Genomic DNA, 16,984 nt, shown 5'->3' with positions numbered 1-16,984 from the left:
TATTTAGCGTTTCTCCTAAAGTAAAGTCTGTTTAAGCCAGGTCCAAGCAAAATGCCAGCAGGTGTCTGTAGCTACGCTCACACTTCGCCTATTTGCTCTTTTTTGGAATCCCACCATGGGTGCGATGACGAGTGAACAAAATGGCGACGGTTGGCCGCGCCTACTTGTAGCTTCTTTTGCAGTGTTCTGAAACCTATGGGTGCCGTCGCAGATACTACATCTATATCTTTTACAGTCTATAGTTAAAGCACATATTTTGATTAACATCATTGCGTCACTGCATTATCTACATTTCCTCCAGAGTTTCATGTAATTTCAGGTGCTTCATATTTAATTTGTTGACTTTAACTGCAGTTTGGCACTTTCACTTTCATTCAGGAACATTTCATGCATGCCCCCCGTGACAAACGAGATATTGGATGCGAGTATGAACTGCTGGAAGAGTGTAGTTTTAATCGAATTTAATACCGCACGTCTTAAAAACCTCCGCATTTCACGATGCAGGTGTCTGTGGTCCTTCACTGACTCAGTGGGTGCAGAGAATAGCATCAAACAGCTGTGTGTGTGTGGACTATCCTGTCGCATAATGCAAAAATCCTACACAACATTAATAGTTTGATTGCAGTGTTTACATGTCTGTACTGTACTTAAATAATGTGACTAAAATTGGCAAACTCTTCATGTCTAAATTCGATTTCTGTTTAGTTCAATGTTAGTTGGTGTCCATGTAAACGTGCTCAGTGATGATTATTTTGACCTTTAAAGCTGAGCTAATCCTTTAAATTTCTCCTGCTGTAAATTCATCCCATGCAAACAATGATTTTGTGATTAAAGTAACTACGACAGGTAAAAATAATGTAATATCTACATTAAATAATGATGAATAAGAAAGTAAAGTAAAACAAACTATATTAGTACTTAAATAAAGCTTGAATAAATTAAATTAAATTAAATTTAGTAACTTGGTCAAGTTAGTTCATAATTAAAGCTTAGTAACTTGTGGTTTTATAACCCTTGGAGTTCATTTTCTACTCAAAATAACACATTCATACTGAATAAAAAAAGACTATTACTCTATTCATTGTGTACCAAATATTGAAGTCTCTCAGTAAAAGGTGACATTGGGTGCCCATTTTACACAAGTTCATATGATGGGAAGAGTTGGCATAGGACCTCGAGCTGGGAATCAAACTCGGGTTGCCGTGAGCACCATGGTGCTATATGTCGGCTCACTTAACCACTAGGCTATTGGCACCAACAAGTTTCCAGATTATAATGGCACAATCTGAGATCATTCCAGTGTCTCAGACACTTGCATTTAATTGCATACCTGTATAATTTGTCATTGCTCGACATTGCAACCCATCACCATCATCATTGTAATATGTATTTAAACAAACATCTTAGTAAATTGTGGTTTTATGACCCCTGGAGTTCACTTTCTACTCAAAATAACACATTCATACTGAATAAAAAAACACTGACTATTACTGTATTCATTGTGTACCAAGTATTGAGGACTCTGGGTTTAGTTAAAGGTGACGTTGAGTTTTACACAAGTTCATATGATTCTTTAGGATCTGAATAAAAAGCAAATGACTTCATTTGGTTACATTTCTAATTGGTAGTGTAATAAACACCCTTTTTACCCAGTCTAAAATGCTAAAGCTACTGCGTCCTCCTGTCTGGATGGCTGACATAAGTTTTCATATTATAATGACATAATCTGAGATCATTCCAAAATGTTTCTGGCACATATAATCACTCAAATGCAATTTGCATATAGTTTATAATTGCTTGACACTGCAGCATAACATTATCTTTGTAAAATGAATTCAAACAAACATTTATACAAAAGTAGCAATGCTGGATTTAATTGCTCAGCTGCACAGTCTGAGCTGGTTAGGGTGAAAAACCACAACACCACACTGATAAACAAACTTCTGATCTAATGCTAAACTCCAGTGAACTGACTGCAGTAACAAAAATTGGTAAAAAATGTTTTTGCACACTCTTTCTGGGGGATTCCTTTCATATATAAAATTAAGTCGTTTCTCTGTTACCTCTACTGCACAGAAGCGTTTTGTTGCTCAAACGTGGAAAAACAAACGGCACTATTGTTAGCCATTTTGCTTGGTTTACAAAAATGGATGGAAAGAGGACATGGTATGTGCTTGTATGCATATATATATATATATATATATATATATATATATATATATATATATATATATATATATATATATATATATATATACATACATACATACATACATACACACACACACACACACACACACACACACACACACACACACACACACACACACACACACACACACACACACACACACACACACATATATATATATATATATATATATACATACATATACACACATATATATATATATATATATATATGTCTTGGAGGCGGGCACATTGAAAGAACTAGCTAGTTATGTTATAACCAGCATGAATTTAATGCCATAATTTTACACTCAGTTTGTAACAAACTAGATGTTGAAACAGTATTGCAAAGTAAACATAAAAGGGCTAAGTAATTACTCAACAATCAGTGTTACTTTTACATTGTTTAGTTAAGCAAACGTGACTTAAATTTAAATGTAAAACTCCAAAATGTAAATTCCAAAAATTAAATTAGATTTTTTTAGTATGTAGTAGCCTGGAAACTACTTCATCTTCAAAGAAACTCCTGATAATCATTCTAAGAAGACTTCCGGCAGCATGAGCCAACATATAATATACAGTAAACAAATTTCTGTTAAGTACAGGAGCAGTTACCTGCAGTTTTCCTCTGCATTTATGCACCCAGTCAGCCACTCCTAACAACAGCCCGTGTCTGATCATGCGCTCATTAACCCCCACCAAGCGCACATCTGTGTTCATGTTGATCTGAAACACAAAGACCTGTCATTTTCCTCTTTATGATAAACACTCCATCTTTCTGGAATCATTGTGCAATTCTAAGTGTACTTTAAACAAGTGAGCGGACTTGACAAACCACCAATAGAATCTTATCCTCTCCATATGCAGCAGGCACTTTCTTATATACACTCCACATTATTTGTGTGCAGTTTTGTGTGTGCTTCAAACAGGTGAGTGGGCTTGACAAACCACCTTTAAGAAACATAATCTTTCCTTTCTGTGTGCATGTATTTTCATTTGTGTGTTTGTGTACTTGTTTATGTGGTTTACGAGGACACAAATTTGTATAATGATATGAGTATGACCTAGTTGTACTCTATTAAGGTGGTTTACAAGGACATGCATGGTGTCCTCATAATTCAAAACACTTAAAAACCATACTTCACAGTGTCTTTTGACATTTCAAAATTTGCCACAGGTTTCCTGTGAGGGTTGGGTTTAGGGGGAAGGCTAGGGTTTTTATAGTATAAAATATGTTACACATATGGAGCGTCCTCATAAACCATATATACAATTGTGTGTGTGTGTATGTGTAAAACTTAAACTTGTCATACACTATCTGACAAAAGTATTGTCACCTATACAAGTTTAATTAACAGCAAATAATAACTTCACTTCTATGACTCCCATGAGCTTAAACGACTGCATCCATGAGAGATGACATCAGAAAACATTTTTGCAGGACTCCCAGAGTTCATCAAGATTCTTTAGAATAATCTTCAATGCCTCCTCCATCTTACCCCAGACACGCTCAATAATGTTCATATCTGGTGACTGGTCTGGCCAATCCTTGACCTTCTTTGCTTTCAGGAACTTTGATGTGAGAGAGCACAGCACAAATGTAAGCACAAATATCTTGAAACCTCAGGCTGTTGATGTTGCCATCCGCTCTGCAGATCTCTTGCACATCCCCATGCTGATTGTAACTCCAAACCATGTTTTTTCCTTCACCAAACTTGACTGATTTCTGTAGAATCTTGGGTCCATGCGGGTTCCAATAGGTCTTCTGCAGTATTTGTGATGATTAGGATGCAGTTCAACAGATGACTCACTGGAAAAATCTACCTTCCATGACAAGACTTTTGTCAGGTAGTGTATATATTGCTGCTCTCTAATGATTTGAAGTGCTCATTATGCAGTTTTTTTTTTTTAAATGCGTCTGCTAAATGAATAAATGTAAATGCAATCGTATTAGCTACATCGATATCTGCGTGAAGTAAAATCGCAGGTTTCTCTTTTAAGGAAGAACCGAGAGATAGAGTGATGTCATAAAAGCCTGACATCATGTGACGGCGCACCTCTCTATTGCTGTAGTGGAAGATGAGGCTGATGACAGCAGTGAGGATGATGGACACCAGGCTGACACAAAGACAGAGCACCCAGAAGCTTGCTGTGCTACTTTGAAGGTACATGTGAAGGGTTGAATACACAGCGCACCACAGCACCATGTACAAAATCTGCAACAGAGATGAGACAAGCAAAACACATGCTGTATTGCGTTTCAGTTACCCGAACTTACAAATTCCTGCCTGGTTATTTAATCTGTCGGCTGATTGTTGAATGTGTTGTTGTGCTAAACACTGAAAGCTGATCACAGTCGAGTCTTGTACTGCTGAATTTTAAAAAAAGGGACACCGTTTATTTTAAGGTACAATTCTCGCTATTAATAAACCATTAACTTTGGCTTTTACCTCAATAAGATCCTATTTTGCTGCTTGTTGATAGTTATTAAGGTAGTAGATAGGTTTACGTACACTTTACAAACTGCAGAGTTACACACAATTCATTCATGCTGTCCCAACAGAAAGCGATTAAGTTAATTTAACAAATTTAAGTGTATTGAACATAAAACAATCAAGTTGTCCCCAAAAAATGTCAAGAATTGTGATGTTTCAGCTCCTTTTAAATAAGTATTTTTAACAAGCAAGAAGTAAAAAACTTTTAAATGTAGAATTAGGGATGTAAAATGAGATCTTGCAGAAAGTGTACACTGTAAAACCCAACAGTCAACTTCATCAAATCAAATGAGTGTAGTTAACTCAAAATTGACTGAAAGTTAATTCTACTCATTTGAAAAGACTTTTAAACTCAGTGTTAAAGGTAATGAGTTCATTAAATATCTCATTATTTCAACTTAAATGGAGTAAGTTCACAGTACTCATGGATTCGTTTTTTTAACTCAAATGGTTTGTTGCAATTGGTGTCTTCAAACAGTTTGAGTTACCTTAACTTATTGGTTTTTACAGTACTCAGTTTGAGTTCCTTCATTTATTGGGTTTCACTGTGCTCAAATTGCTTCATTTACTCAAATGGATTAAGTTCACAGTACTCATTTGGATTAGTTTTTAAACTTAAATGGTTTGTTTTAATCGGTTTCCACAAATGTTTTGAGTTACCTTAACTTTTTGGGTTTTACAGTGTATTATATAAGCACAAATAAACAGCCAGTATCTTTATGATAGACAGGTATAAGACATTAGTTAATAGCGGGTATTGGTACTCAAGCAAAAATGTTTAGTTAAAAGTAATTTCATAACACCATGTCTATTATTTTATCCCAAAAGGTACCTTCTATTAGTATAAAGGACATTTTGTCTCTTTTATTTTGGTTTTTCTAATTATTTTTTTTGATGATTCTCATTGGATTTATAATAATACAACACTGTGTCTCACTTAAAGGTCCCGTGAAACTAAAATAAAGTTTTATAGATGTTAGTATCAGTAATGTTAGTTTTTAAGGTATCTATAAGCTATGTAGTGTGCCCCAAAACAATGACAAAATTCACATTTACAATATTTAAAACTGATATAAACATGTAAAGCTTGAAGTTTGTCACTTCCGCCCAAAAGGACCAACTGTTTTATTCACGTCACCTCAACACTTGTTTTTCACACATGACAGCTCTGCTGGTGAGACTGGTCGAGATCAAGCGCATCAAATGAAAAACAAATGAGAAGAGGGCAGAGCATGTCATGAATATAAAACTGATATAAACAATATAAAAAATATAAAACTGAAATAAACAAAAGCCTGCAGTTTGTCACCACCACCTAAACGGATCAACGTTTTTTTTCAGGTCACCGCATACTTCAGTTTCTCATCAAATCCCAATAAAATGCTCTCTAGTATCTGTCATGCCCTGCCCCCTTCAAGATGCTTCTCATTTGATGCGCTTGAGCTTGACCACTCTTACTGGCAGAGCTGTGATAAAACAAAAGACTGTTTGCTGTTTTTTTAAAGGGGAGGAGCTACTCTATGCTCCACCCTCTCATTGTGTTTCGGTTGAGATTACGTGAAACATCTAATAATAGCACTTCACGAGACCTTTAAGCATATACTCTAAAGACCAATTTACCTGACTAAGGCTTATAACAATAACTATAACTGTAAACTTATAGAAAAAATGTGAATTTGGAAGTCTACGTCACAACTATAATGACATCACAGAGGAATCAATTTCAGGAAAAAAAGGTGGCAGATGATAAAAACATACAGATAATCAAAAATCACCTGACTTAAAAATATGAGCATGGATGCTAATATAACTATAATGTTAGTTATCATCTTGGTAAACAGGTTAACATCATTATTTTATAGTTATTGTCTGTTGGTATGGACACTAACATAGTTATCGGTTATCCTCCACTATTGTTGTTATTTATGTTACCATCGTTGGTGTGGATGCCCACATTTATTATGTTATCGTAATAAAGTTGCGCTTTTGGTCATTAATTATGGGATGCTAATAGTTGTTGTTATAGTAAATTGTCTGTTGTTGTGAATGCTAATATATTTATTATTAATTGTCTATTAGCGTAGATGCTTATTTAGTGAAAGTTATATTTATAGGTATTGTTCTTGGTGTAAACTGGCATAAATACATTTTTTACTTGAATGAGCTTAAATTAAAGACAAAACAACAAATTGAACAATGATATAAATACTTACATACAGTTTAGTCATTTAAACATTATAAAAATGGTAATAATAAAATAAGGATTTTACTATTTAAAATGTGCTAACATTAACTTAGAATGAACAACACTTGTACAGCATTTATCAATCATAATTCAACATTTACTAACGCATTATTAAAATCCAAACTGTGCTAGTTAACATTAGTAAATGCTGATAAATGGGTTTATTTTCATTAACTAACATTAACAAAGATGAATAAATGCTATAATAATTAAAGCCGCAAAAGGCATTTAAGGACTTTTAATGCTGATTAAGTGTTTGACAAAGCAGAATTTATGGCTGACACTAAAACACATCCTCAATAGGCATGATGTTGACACAGAGGCAAAAAATGTTACGGTTAAACTATTATATCAATACTAGTCATTAACACATTGACACTTTGTGCCCTATGTTGAAATTTGACCTAAATAAAACAAAATGTTCACTACTAGGCTTTCTTTTGAAATTCATATACATGATAATCAGCTTTCAGTGTAATTATAATGTCGTTTCTTTTTTGCGCCCTTTTATATAATTTAAAGAAATATATATTTAATTGTAGTTTGAATGGGAAGCTTGGACTAAGTCTGATTTTAAAAATGCAATAGCAGGGTTTTACTATAAACTAGGTCTATCAGTAACTAATAAGTGGTGTTTAGCTGCCGTCTAGTGGCTACAATTATAATTTCAAATTAAATGTATTTGTTTAGAATTTGTCACATTAATTATTAAGACTAGTTCGCAAAAGTAGGTTTCGGACAAATCTTGATATAGCGGAAAAACGGTTCATCGTAGAGTCCTAATGGACAGTTGGCATATAAATTGGTATGAGCCAAGGATTCCAAATATGTAAAGTTTTTTGAGTCTACGACTGGCGGTTTAGGAGTTACTAGCACTAACGCCTTAATAAGCACCATAGCGCCACCTACTGTCCGATTTGGATGAGTCATGGTATCCGAGTAGCAGTTAACCATACAGACTATCTGCCAAGTTTCAAGTCTCTAGGTTTCACGGTTTAGTCTGCCTGTTCCGCATAACGGCTGAAGAAAAAAATAATAATAAAAAAAATCCTAACAAATACAATAGGGTTTCAGCATTACGTGCTTGAACCCCTAAATATATTATTAATTTTTTGTTCATGTGAGTAAATACTAATGGAGCATAGCATTTTTTTTTAAGTATTACCAAAACAACCATTCATTTAAACTATAAAAATATACATTATCTTATTTTAAGGATATCAACTTTGATTGAAAATTTATTACACATGAATTCCTCTATGAATTTGTACAAAAACAGTATAAGTAAGACTTTTTTGATTGTCCCTATTGCACATTTTGTGGACTAAATGTTGCATTGCAACTAGATGCCAATTACTTCTCATCTGAGTATTGGTAGACTGTTTGCTTAATATCTGCTGATACTACTCCTTCAACAGTTCTTTAAGAAACTTTACAAGTACATGTCAACTTACACTAATTCTAACCCCAAACTAACAGTCTACTTATAATCTAAAGAGAGTTAGTTTGCATATAGATTCATTGTAAATTATATTCAACAAAATGCGTTAAAGGGACCATCAAAATAAAGTGATTCCGTATAATTTCTTATCGCACAGTGTGTTTATTGATGTTGGAGTGAAACACAATCCAAGCTCATTCTCAACAGGTTCAGTGAGTTTCCCTCTTTGCTCAGTACTATAATGTGTGTGAGCTGCATTGATTTAGCAGGCTTTTCTTACCGGTGCCATGATGAAATTAAAAACATATGAGTTAAAAAGCAGATATCTTCTGACGGACGGATGGTCCAGCGCTAATTCAAGTGGACCCTCAAAATCACCTGCTGGGATCTGGAATAGGATTATAATGACAGTTGTTGATTCATTTAGAAGTGTACATGAATAATTCTAAAGGCAAGCTGTAAACACTAGCCTGGAAGCCTTTTGTTTCCAGAAGAGTCCTGCAGTGTGAGAAGTCAAATCTGGGAGTGAACCAGGAGGACGTGGGCACTGATGCCACACACTGACCTGACAAAAAAACACACCAGGTGAGCTTTAATGCAATAAAACACTTCAGTATCTGCTAAAGGGGAATTCAGGCAGGATTTGAATGGCCTATTAAGTATGAAAATGAAAGTAAGCCATATAGAAGAAAGGCATATTTCTAATTCCTGTGGCCTTTCAGGTGTCATTAGAGCATTGCATGCATTTCAGTGCTATTGTTTAGTTCAGGGCAATAACGCAGGGCGGTAAAAATCATTCTGCAGTCACATTTGTACTCCTTTGATGATTTGGTTTAGCTGGTTTGTTATGAACACTGGATGAATTGGAGTGATATGTACCGTTCCTCCATGTGGATGATGTGCCTGGTTCTCCTGCTGTGCGTGACTGTCCTGTGGGGGATTCGCCATCAGATTTTTCCTCTCCGTTACACTGCCGCTCCCTCTCCTCCATGGTGACGGCCACTGTCAGAGCCTGCTGGAGAAAACCGACACACATTATATAAAGGGGCGCATAAAAGAAAATGTGATCAAAGCATTTAAAAAGAGGGCTTGAAGCAAATCAGGATGAAAAGAATTAAATTAACATTGATATGACCAAATTTGATATGACCAAATATGACCTCCCAATTTGATTAATCACGTTTTTTTGGATTAGAAGTTATGCTTAAATGAGGCTGCATCTCATTTAAAATATATACTAATTTGCAAACATTTCTAAAATAGCTATTTGAACATTGGGTTTATAAATGTCCATAAATGAAACATAACATTTATTTTGTTGACGTTTAAAGGTTTTTATAAATATCATTTTGATGTGTCTTTTTAGAATTTTGCTAGACACAAATAGACAGTCCAATTAATGTAGATTTTGGAAATTAAATGAGTGTAGTTAACCCAAAATTTATTGAAAGTTAATTCTACTCATTTGAAAAGAGTTTTGAACTCAGTGTTGAAGGTAATGAGTTAATTAAATATGTCATTACTTCAACTTAAATGGAGTAAGTTCACAGTACTCATATAGATTAGTTTTTTTACTCAAATTGTTTGTAGCAGTCGGTTTCCTCAAACGGTTTGAGCTGCCTTAACTTATTGGGTTTTACAGTACACTGTTGGTTTGAGTTCTCTAAATTTATTGGGTTTTACTGTGCTCAGATTGCTTCATTTACTCACATGGATTAAGTTCACAGTACTCATTTGGATTCGTTTTTGAACTTAAATGGTTTGTTGCAATCAGCTTCCTAAAATGATTTGAGTTACCGTAACTTATTGGGTTTTACAGTGTATAACTCAAAACTAACCAGTGCATAATAAATGTTTTGCCCAATACTTGCCTTGTTTCTGCTAGTATTATGAAGGTCAATGTACAAATTTATGATTAAAATAAAACTAACAAAATTTTTTAAATAATAACACTGTAAAACCCAATAAGTTCAGGTAACTCAAACCATTTGAGGAAACCGATTGCAACAAACCATTTAAGTTCAAAAACTAATCCTAATGAGTACTGTGAACTTAATCTATTTGAGTAAACAAAGCAATCTGAGCACAGTAAAACTCAATAAATGAAGAGAACTCAAACTGAGTACTGTAAAACCCAATAAGTTAGGGCAACTCAAACCATTTAAGAAAACCGATTGCTACAGACCATCTGAGTTAAAATACTAATCTATAAGAGTACTGTAAACTTACTCTACTTAAGTTGAAGTAATGAGGTATTTAATTAACTCATTACCATCAACGATGAGTTCAAATGAGATTTCAAATGAGTAGAATTAACTTTCAGTAAATTTTGAGTTAACAATACTCATTTCATTTGATAAAGTTGATTGTTGGGTTTTACAGTGAATGTAATATTAAATTGATTTATAAATTCAATTTCAATTGAATTAAACATAATGTCAATAGCTTGTATTAGCAACAGTTCAAAGTTTTCAGTTTTCAAAGTTTAAAAAAAATGTACATTCTAAGACCCAGCAGTCAACCAACAGTTGGTTTGAGATCTCTTAAAAAGGGTTGCATGCAAAACTGTTGCAAACAATTTATTTGTGTTGACTTTAAACAAACAAATTAAATTGAGCAATGTTCAACTTAATTTGTTTGTTTAAATTCAGCCCAATTAAATTGTTTACAACCACTTAATGTAAACAAATTGAGTAAATCCAAGGAATCATCTTTGAATATTTTTTTTCAGTGTAATGGGTTTTACTGTGCTCAGATTGCTTCATTTACTCAACTGGATTAAGTTCACAGTGCTCATATAGATTAGTTTTCTCAAGTGATTTGAGTTACATTAATTTATTGGGATTTACAGTGTCCACATAGACATATTTCTCCTTGATTTAAGCTTGTTAATTTCATATTTTAGAATGTTTTCAAATACATTTGGATTTAATTCAACACAAAAATATTTTGGAAGAAATATTCTTGTTTTTGTAGTGCTTGCAACATTTAATGTCAATTTCTAATTTAAGACTTTTTAGTGATAGTAATAGTTCATCCAAAACTAAAAAATCTATCATCATTTACCCATCCTGCACTTGTTTCAAACCTCTTTGACTTTTATTTTCTTCCGTTGAAAACAGATATTTTGAAGAAAGCTGGAAACTGGTAACCATTGCAATCCATAGCATTTGTTTTGGTTACAGGTCTTTAACCTTCTTCAAAAGGTCTTCTTTTGTGTTGAACAGATTAAAGAAACTCTGGAACAACTTGAGGGAGAGTAAATAGTAAGTCAATTTCTGGTCATTTTTGGGTGAACTATTTCTTTGAGAAAATAAAATTGACTGGCAAAGCAGGCAGTATCATTTGTAATTATATAATTGCAAAGATGATCTATAACTGTCTAGAAAGATCAAAATATAATGTAGTGTATGATGTAACAAGAAAAACTTGAGTAATTTCATCAATCTGAATAACATGCCATTCAAAATGACAAAGAGTGTGATGGCAAACCTGCGGTTCGGGCCCAGCTTGTTTTAGATGATGATTTCGACACGGTTCACTGACTGTTCAAGAACAGGAAACAGCAATCTTGCAGTCAACTTCTCTTTTAACAGTTTCACATGAGACCGTATAAGGAAGATGTTATGCTATATCTCAAAGATAAAGAAAACGGACAGCAGTCTCTCTGAATTACAGTAATCTGCATGCCAATCTGAATGTGTTTCAGAGTCTATGCAAGCAGTGTTTTTATACATCAATTGCATGAACCTTTGCATACATTACATCACTGCAGAAAGCTGTTAATGTTTGACCATCATGACCCAGAGAACACCAATCAACATGCTTTTACAGCCATTTCAACAAACCTGCTAGCAAAACGACAGCATTCACAGCTGACTGCAGCCAATCTGAGGGAAAAGGAAAGTGATATTAGTCAGCACATGTAAATAATAGCTTAGACTGAAAATTCATCCCTCGTTTCACCCTCGCTCACCTTAGCTTTACTAAACATCAAACACACTTTCCTCCAGAAAATAAGAGTGTGTATGTGACAGCAGGTCCATCTCTTCATTTCTGTCATTGTGTGTCTCTCTCAGGTCCTTCTCAGTCATGCCTGCAGTTGCCACAACCTTCTAAACTCCTCCCACTGCTTTAGCTCTCATTTGTTAAGCCCTTCATTGCCATTTATCGGGGGTTTCTCCTCATTTTAAGGTAAGACTCTTCTTGTGGTATCCAAATAGCTTTTGTTTTTGAGTCTCCGTGAGATTGTGTTCCTCTTAAGTGACTGTAGGAGTGATTTTAAACCCTCCCCCAACTCGAGCTCTTCCTCTATCTCTTCTCTCTGCTTTCTTTTTCTCTCATCTTGTGACTCAGCTCAGTCTGAACACATGACTGCAGGAATGTACACACAATTTCACAGAGCCTCGCCAAAAAGTGTGTGATTGTGCTTGAATCATGTGTGTGAGCACAGAGAAGAGACAGTTATAACGTGCTTTTTGTTTTGTATATTTACTGATGTAAAACTGGTGTGCTGTGAGTATGGAAAACAAATGAAATGGGTGTTTGAATCAGGTGCAGTTGGTTTTATATATACCTGCTTCAGAACAGTGAATGTTTTCTGTGAACTCTGTTGTTAAAAATTGACAAATGATATGTATACTAAATAATAAAAAGTAATAATTTGCGCAATTTATCTAAGGATCAATGCATAATTAAATAACTAATATACTATGTGATATATTTTCATGTGTCATTAAATTATATGCTATATATATTCTGATATTATTCTTATGTAAATATTATGTTTAATATATTAAACCAGATTAAAGCACAGTATAGCACAAAACTGAACAAACTAGTTGAAAATAGAAAACAAAAGAAATTAATTTATAAAAACAAATCAGTTATATGAATATTAATTAATCTTAGATAAAAGGGCTTTTTTGAAAAATGTAAAAGATTAAAATAACTTTTTTAAAAAATGCATCTAAATTAGCTTGGACATCATTGATATTTGTGTGCATAATTAAAATGTATGCATGTATCACATATCATATAACAGAGGTTCTTAACCTTTTTCACTTAGGGGCCCACCTCCTCTGAAAATGTTTGAAGGCTCGTGTCTGACATTTTTTTCTTAAACTGATTGTCTAGAAAATGCTTATTTTAAACCTTTATTTATTAGCAAAACTTTTTTTGGCTTATTATATTATTATTTTATTTTTCTACAGCATTAAAAAAACATTATACACATGTATATAGACAATTAAATATATAATATACAACAATATATATTTTATTTATTTTTTAAAACACACAGATTCAAAGCTCCTGAATTCTTCAGGTATTTTTTTAACAACTGCAGAGTATTTGGGCCTTTTCTTTAATAAATGAACCTGACAGGACAACAAGATATGACAAAAAAAGCTGCTGTTTGAATTAGACTGACTACAATTCTTCTATTGATCGTATCGTAATAAACAAAAAAATAATAATGTAAAATACAGTAAAACGACTCTAAGTCTGTTGAAACACATTGATCTGAAGGCGGTTGAGTTTTTAGGATATAATTGGAGTTCGCTGACAATAGTGAACAGCTGTTCATTAAAACACCACCGAGTCTCGCTAGATCCTCCTGTATGGGCGCGCGTTTATTATAAAACACTCGCGGTTGCGATATAAAACACTAATTTGGACCACTATGCTGATATTTTGAAGAGTTCACAAAAAGAGAGCATGCATAGTTTGTGAATCAACAAAGATGTGCGACTCTGATACGAGTCGCAGACTTGAGGCACACGCGAACTGGTTATAACTCTAATCATCGTTACCTTTAGATTTGCGTGAATGCCATGACACCAATCATTTTAATATAAAACATATTTAATAATGAAATCAAAGTTAAAAGTAATTAAGTTAATTTTAAGCTATCTCTCGGCCCAACTGCAGGATCACTGAGGCCCACTAGTGGGCCACGGCCCACCGGTTTAGAATCCCGGTCATATAATATTATGACATATTGTATTAACAACCTAGGCTCATTGTGAATTACATCCCAGGAGGTACGTTTTTAGCAGTTTTTATTTTCGCAAATCCACCAGAGGCCGCTGCGTATGCTTTTTCAGATCTCAGATTTCTCTCACGAGTGCCATTCGCACCTGCTGTTCTCACTTAAATCCATCAGAGGCCGCTGTTGACTGACTAGCCGCGTTTCCACTATCGCGCCTAAAGCGAGCGAGCCAGGGCGAGCCAAGGCCAGTCGCGTTTCCACTATCACTTCCGGGGCGTAATCGGGCCAAAGCGGGGCTTCCTTGGGGCCAGCGTCCGGCCTTTTTCGGCCCGCCGAATACCTTGGGCCAAGGAGGGCCAACTGGGGCTTCGGGGCGGGGTTACGTACAAAGGCGGAGTTTTCCTGTCAGGTAAAGAGGAGACGTCGTTCTCGTCGCTCGGCTGCTCTTTTGCGCCTTGCAGCCAAAATCTGTGTTCGAAGTAAATGCCGCCGAACTCGAATGTCCATATCCAGGGATCGCTGTCTGGCCTTACACCAACAGACCACAAACAGTAAAAAAGCAATCGCTTCGGTGTTCTCCATCTTCCAGCTCTCGTAGTGATGCCAGGTTGTGTTTGTGGTTATAATTTGAGTTTTTTGTTCCCGCTGAAGTGGGCGGGTTGTGTGACGGGTTGTGTGACGTTTGATTCGGGGGACGTTCTGGGGGCAGTGTTTGCGTTACGCGCTGCGAGCAACTAGCCCGACAGTGGAAACGCGACATGATTTCGGCCTCATTTCTCAACCTCCCGGGCTATTGGCCCGGCCTGGCCTGGCCCGATTAAAGCCCTGGCTCGCACTGGCCCGATAGTGGAAATGCGGCTACTGACTGACTGACCGGCCAATCCCCCACCTCCTTCCCTTAACCCAACCAATAGTGTTTTCAAAAGCACCTTTTGACCTAATCACCCCCTTCCCTAAACCCAACTGATAGTGTTTTCAAAAGCAATCCAAAAAAAAGAAAAGTCTTCGCCTGAAATTTACCACGTTTTCAGTTCTTACCACGTTCTCACTCTGTTATTTACTTGTTTATTTCATTTTTTGCCTTTTGTTTTTGTTTTACCTGCTTTCTGGAAAAGAAACAGAAGCTGTCGGTGATGTATTACCCCCCCCCCCCCCCCCCCCCATTTCGTTTTGATTACATACAACTTGATTTGTAAACTAATTAGATTGGTTTTCTTTGCACAAGTGAATTTCTTTGGTTGTTACCAACATCCAGTAAAAATTTCAAGTCAACAACACCTTTTGAAATATAAAATGTATTATTATTGTTGTTATTATTTTTATTATTATTATTATTTTTATTATTAGTAGTAGTAGTAGTAGTAGTAGTATTGTTGTTAATATATTATTACTACTATTTTGTAGTGGAGTGATAATGTGCACCTGCTGAGACATTTGTCAAAATATATCTTGAAGTATATTTGAAAAGTCTTTTTTTCAGTTGCATCTTCTGCATTAATAAAAAAGTATGATGTCATAAAGACTGAGGGTATATATACAACATATACAGCACTATAATAAACCAAACACAAAATGTTTTAGAGCATTGTGTTCTCAGTCTGAAGGTCCTCTGATAACTTACACGCACATTAGAATCACTTCTGCTTTTGTCTGGTTTGTTATAACAGGTCAAGATGTGCTTTTTACTTAACCAACATCTTATGACTGATTATTCAGCAGCACAATAGTCCTACAGTACTGATAGTTTACAATTTACATAAAGAAATTGAGAACACAACAGAAGTGCATCATAGACTTAAGCATCATATAATTTAAATGACATTATATGCTTAACATTATACATCAATTTAGATGACATTAAATTGGGGGACAACTTAATTATTTTATGCTCAATCAACTTAAATTCCTAAAAACTAACAAGTTAACTTAATTCCTACACAAATCGATTGAGTGAAACCCTGCATTTTTTTACAGTGTATAGACAACTCTTGGTGACTGACCCCATCTGCTGGAAGAAACAAAAGTGCACTGGTAAAAGTAAAACAGTGTTGATGTTTTTATTTAATATAGGCTAGGCTACTGTTAATAAAATAACCAAGAGATAAAATGGATTGATTAAAAACTAGATAAATACATTCATTCCATTACAATGACCTATTTATTTATATACACATTTATTTACTTTAAGCATTTTTATGATTTTAATATATTTAATATAATTATTTTAATAAATGGTTTATCAATATTTAGTTTATTTATTTGAATCTTATTTAATATTCTTTTGCAATTAATTTTGAGTTTTATTTTATATTAGTTTATTTCTTAGTTAATTTAATCCTAACTTTATTTATTAGTTTGCTTCTGTTTTGAGTGTTTTGTTTTAATACTTTTGAAATAAATACATAGTTTCTGCAAACTAACGTTACTGATGACATTTATAGTTAGAAATTTTAAATAAATGTCATCAGAATAACGCATTAATTACTTAAAACCCACATACGTTGATAATCCAGAGAATACGTGTCTTAATCATTCCCCAATGATTGCTTATATTATGCTGCCATGAATTGTTTTGCTTTTGTATTTATGTACCAACCGTGTATTCCACGTCTGCCTTATTT

The 16,984-nt window shown here is 34.6% G+C and overlaps 1 protein-coding gene across 4 annotated transcripts in view; it reads right to left on the bottom strand.

Annotated features, from left to right (window-relative positions):
- The window catches only part of LOC130246354 (transmembrane protein 268), a 17,179-nt gene extending 4,741 nt beyond the window's left edge, over window positions 1–12,438 (bottom strand). The window contains exons 1-8 of one of the 4 annotated variants that reach the window (XM_056479264.1): window positions 12,348–12,438; window positions 12,220–12,261; window positions 11,864–11,916; window positions 9,251–9,386; window positions 8,842–8,936; window positions 8,652–8,759; window positions 4,248–4,406; window positions 2,806–2,916 (exon numbers count right to left, since the gene is read on the bottom strand). In XM_056479264.1, the coding sequence (XP_056335239.1) occupies window positions 2,806–2,916; window positions 4,248–4,406; window positions 8,652–8,759; window positions 8,842–8,936; window positions 9,251–9,362 (585 nt within the window). In that variant the 5' untranslated portion in view covers window positions 9,363–9,386; window positions 11,864–11,916; window positions 12,220–12,261; window positions 12,348–12,438. The remainder of the gene's footprint in view (window positions 1–2,805; window positions 2,917–4,247; window positions 4,407–8,651; window positions 8,760–8,841; window positions 8,937–9,250; window positions 9,387–11,863; window positions 11,917–12,219; window positions 12,262–12,347) is intronic. The other 3 variants (XM_056479265.1, XM_056479266.1, XM_056479267.1) reach the window with 3 other exon arrangements.
- Between the last annotated feature and the right edge of the window lie 4,546 nt (window positions 12,439–16,984).

Source organism: Danio aesculapii, chromosome 19 (genome assembly GCF_903798145.1).
Source record: "Danio aesculapii chromosome 19, fDanAes4.1, whole genome shotgun sequence".
Taxonomy (NCBI): domain Eukaryota; kingdom Metazoa; phylum Chordata; class Actinopteri; order Cypriniformes; family Danionidae; genus Danio; species Danio aesculapii.
The sequence above is the reverse complement of the archived record's forward strand: the minus strand, read 5'-3'. Positions and strand labels throughout refer to the sequence as shown.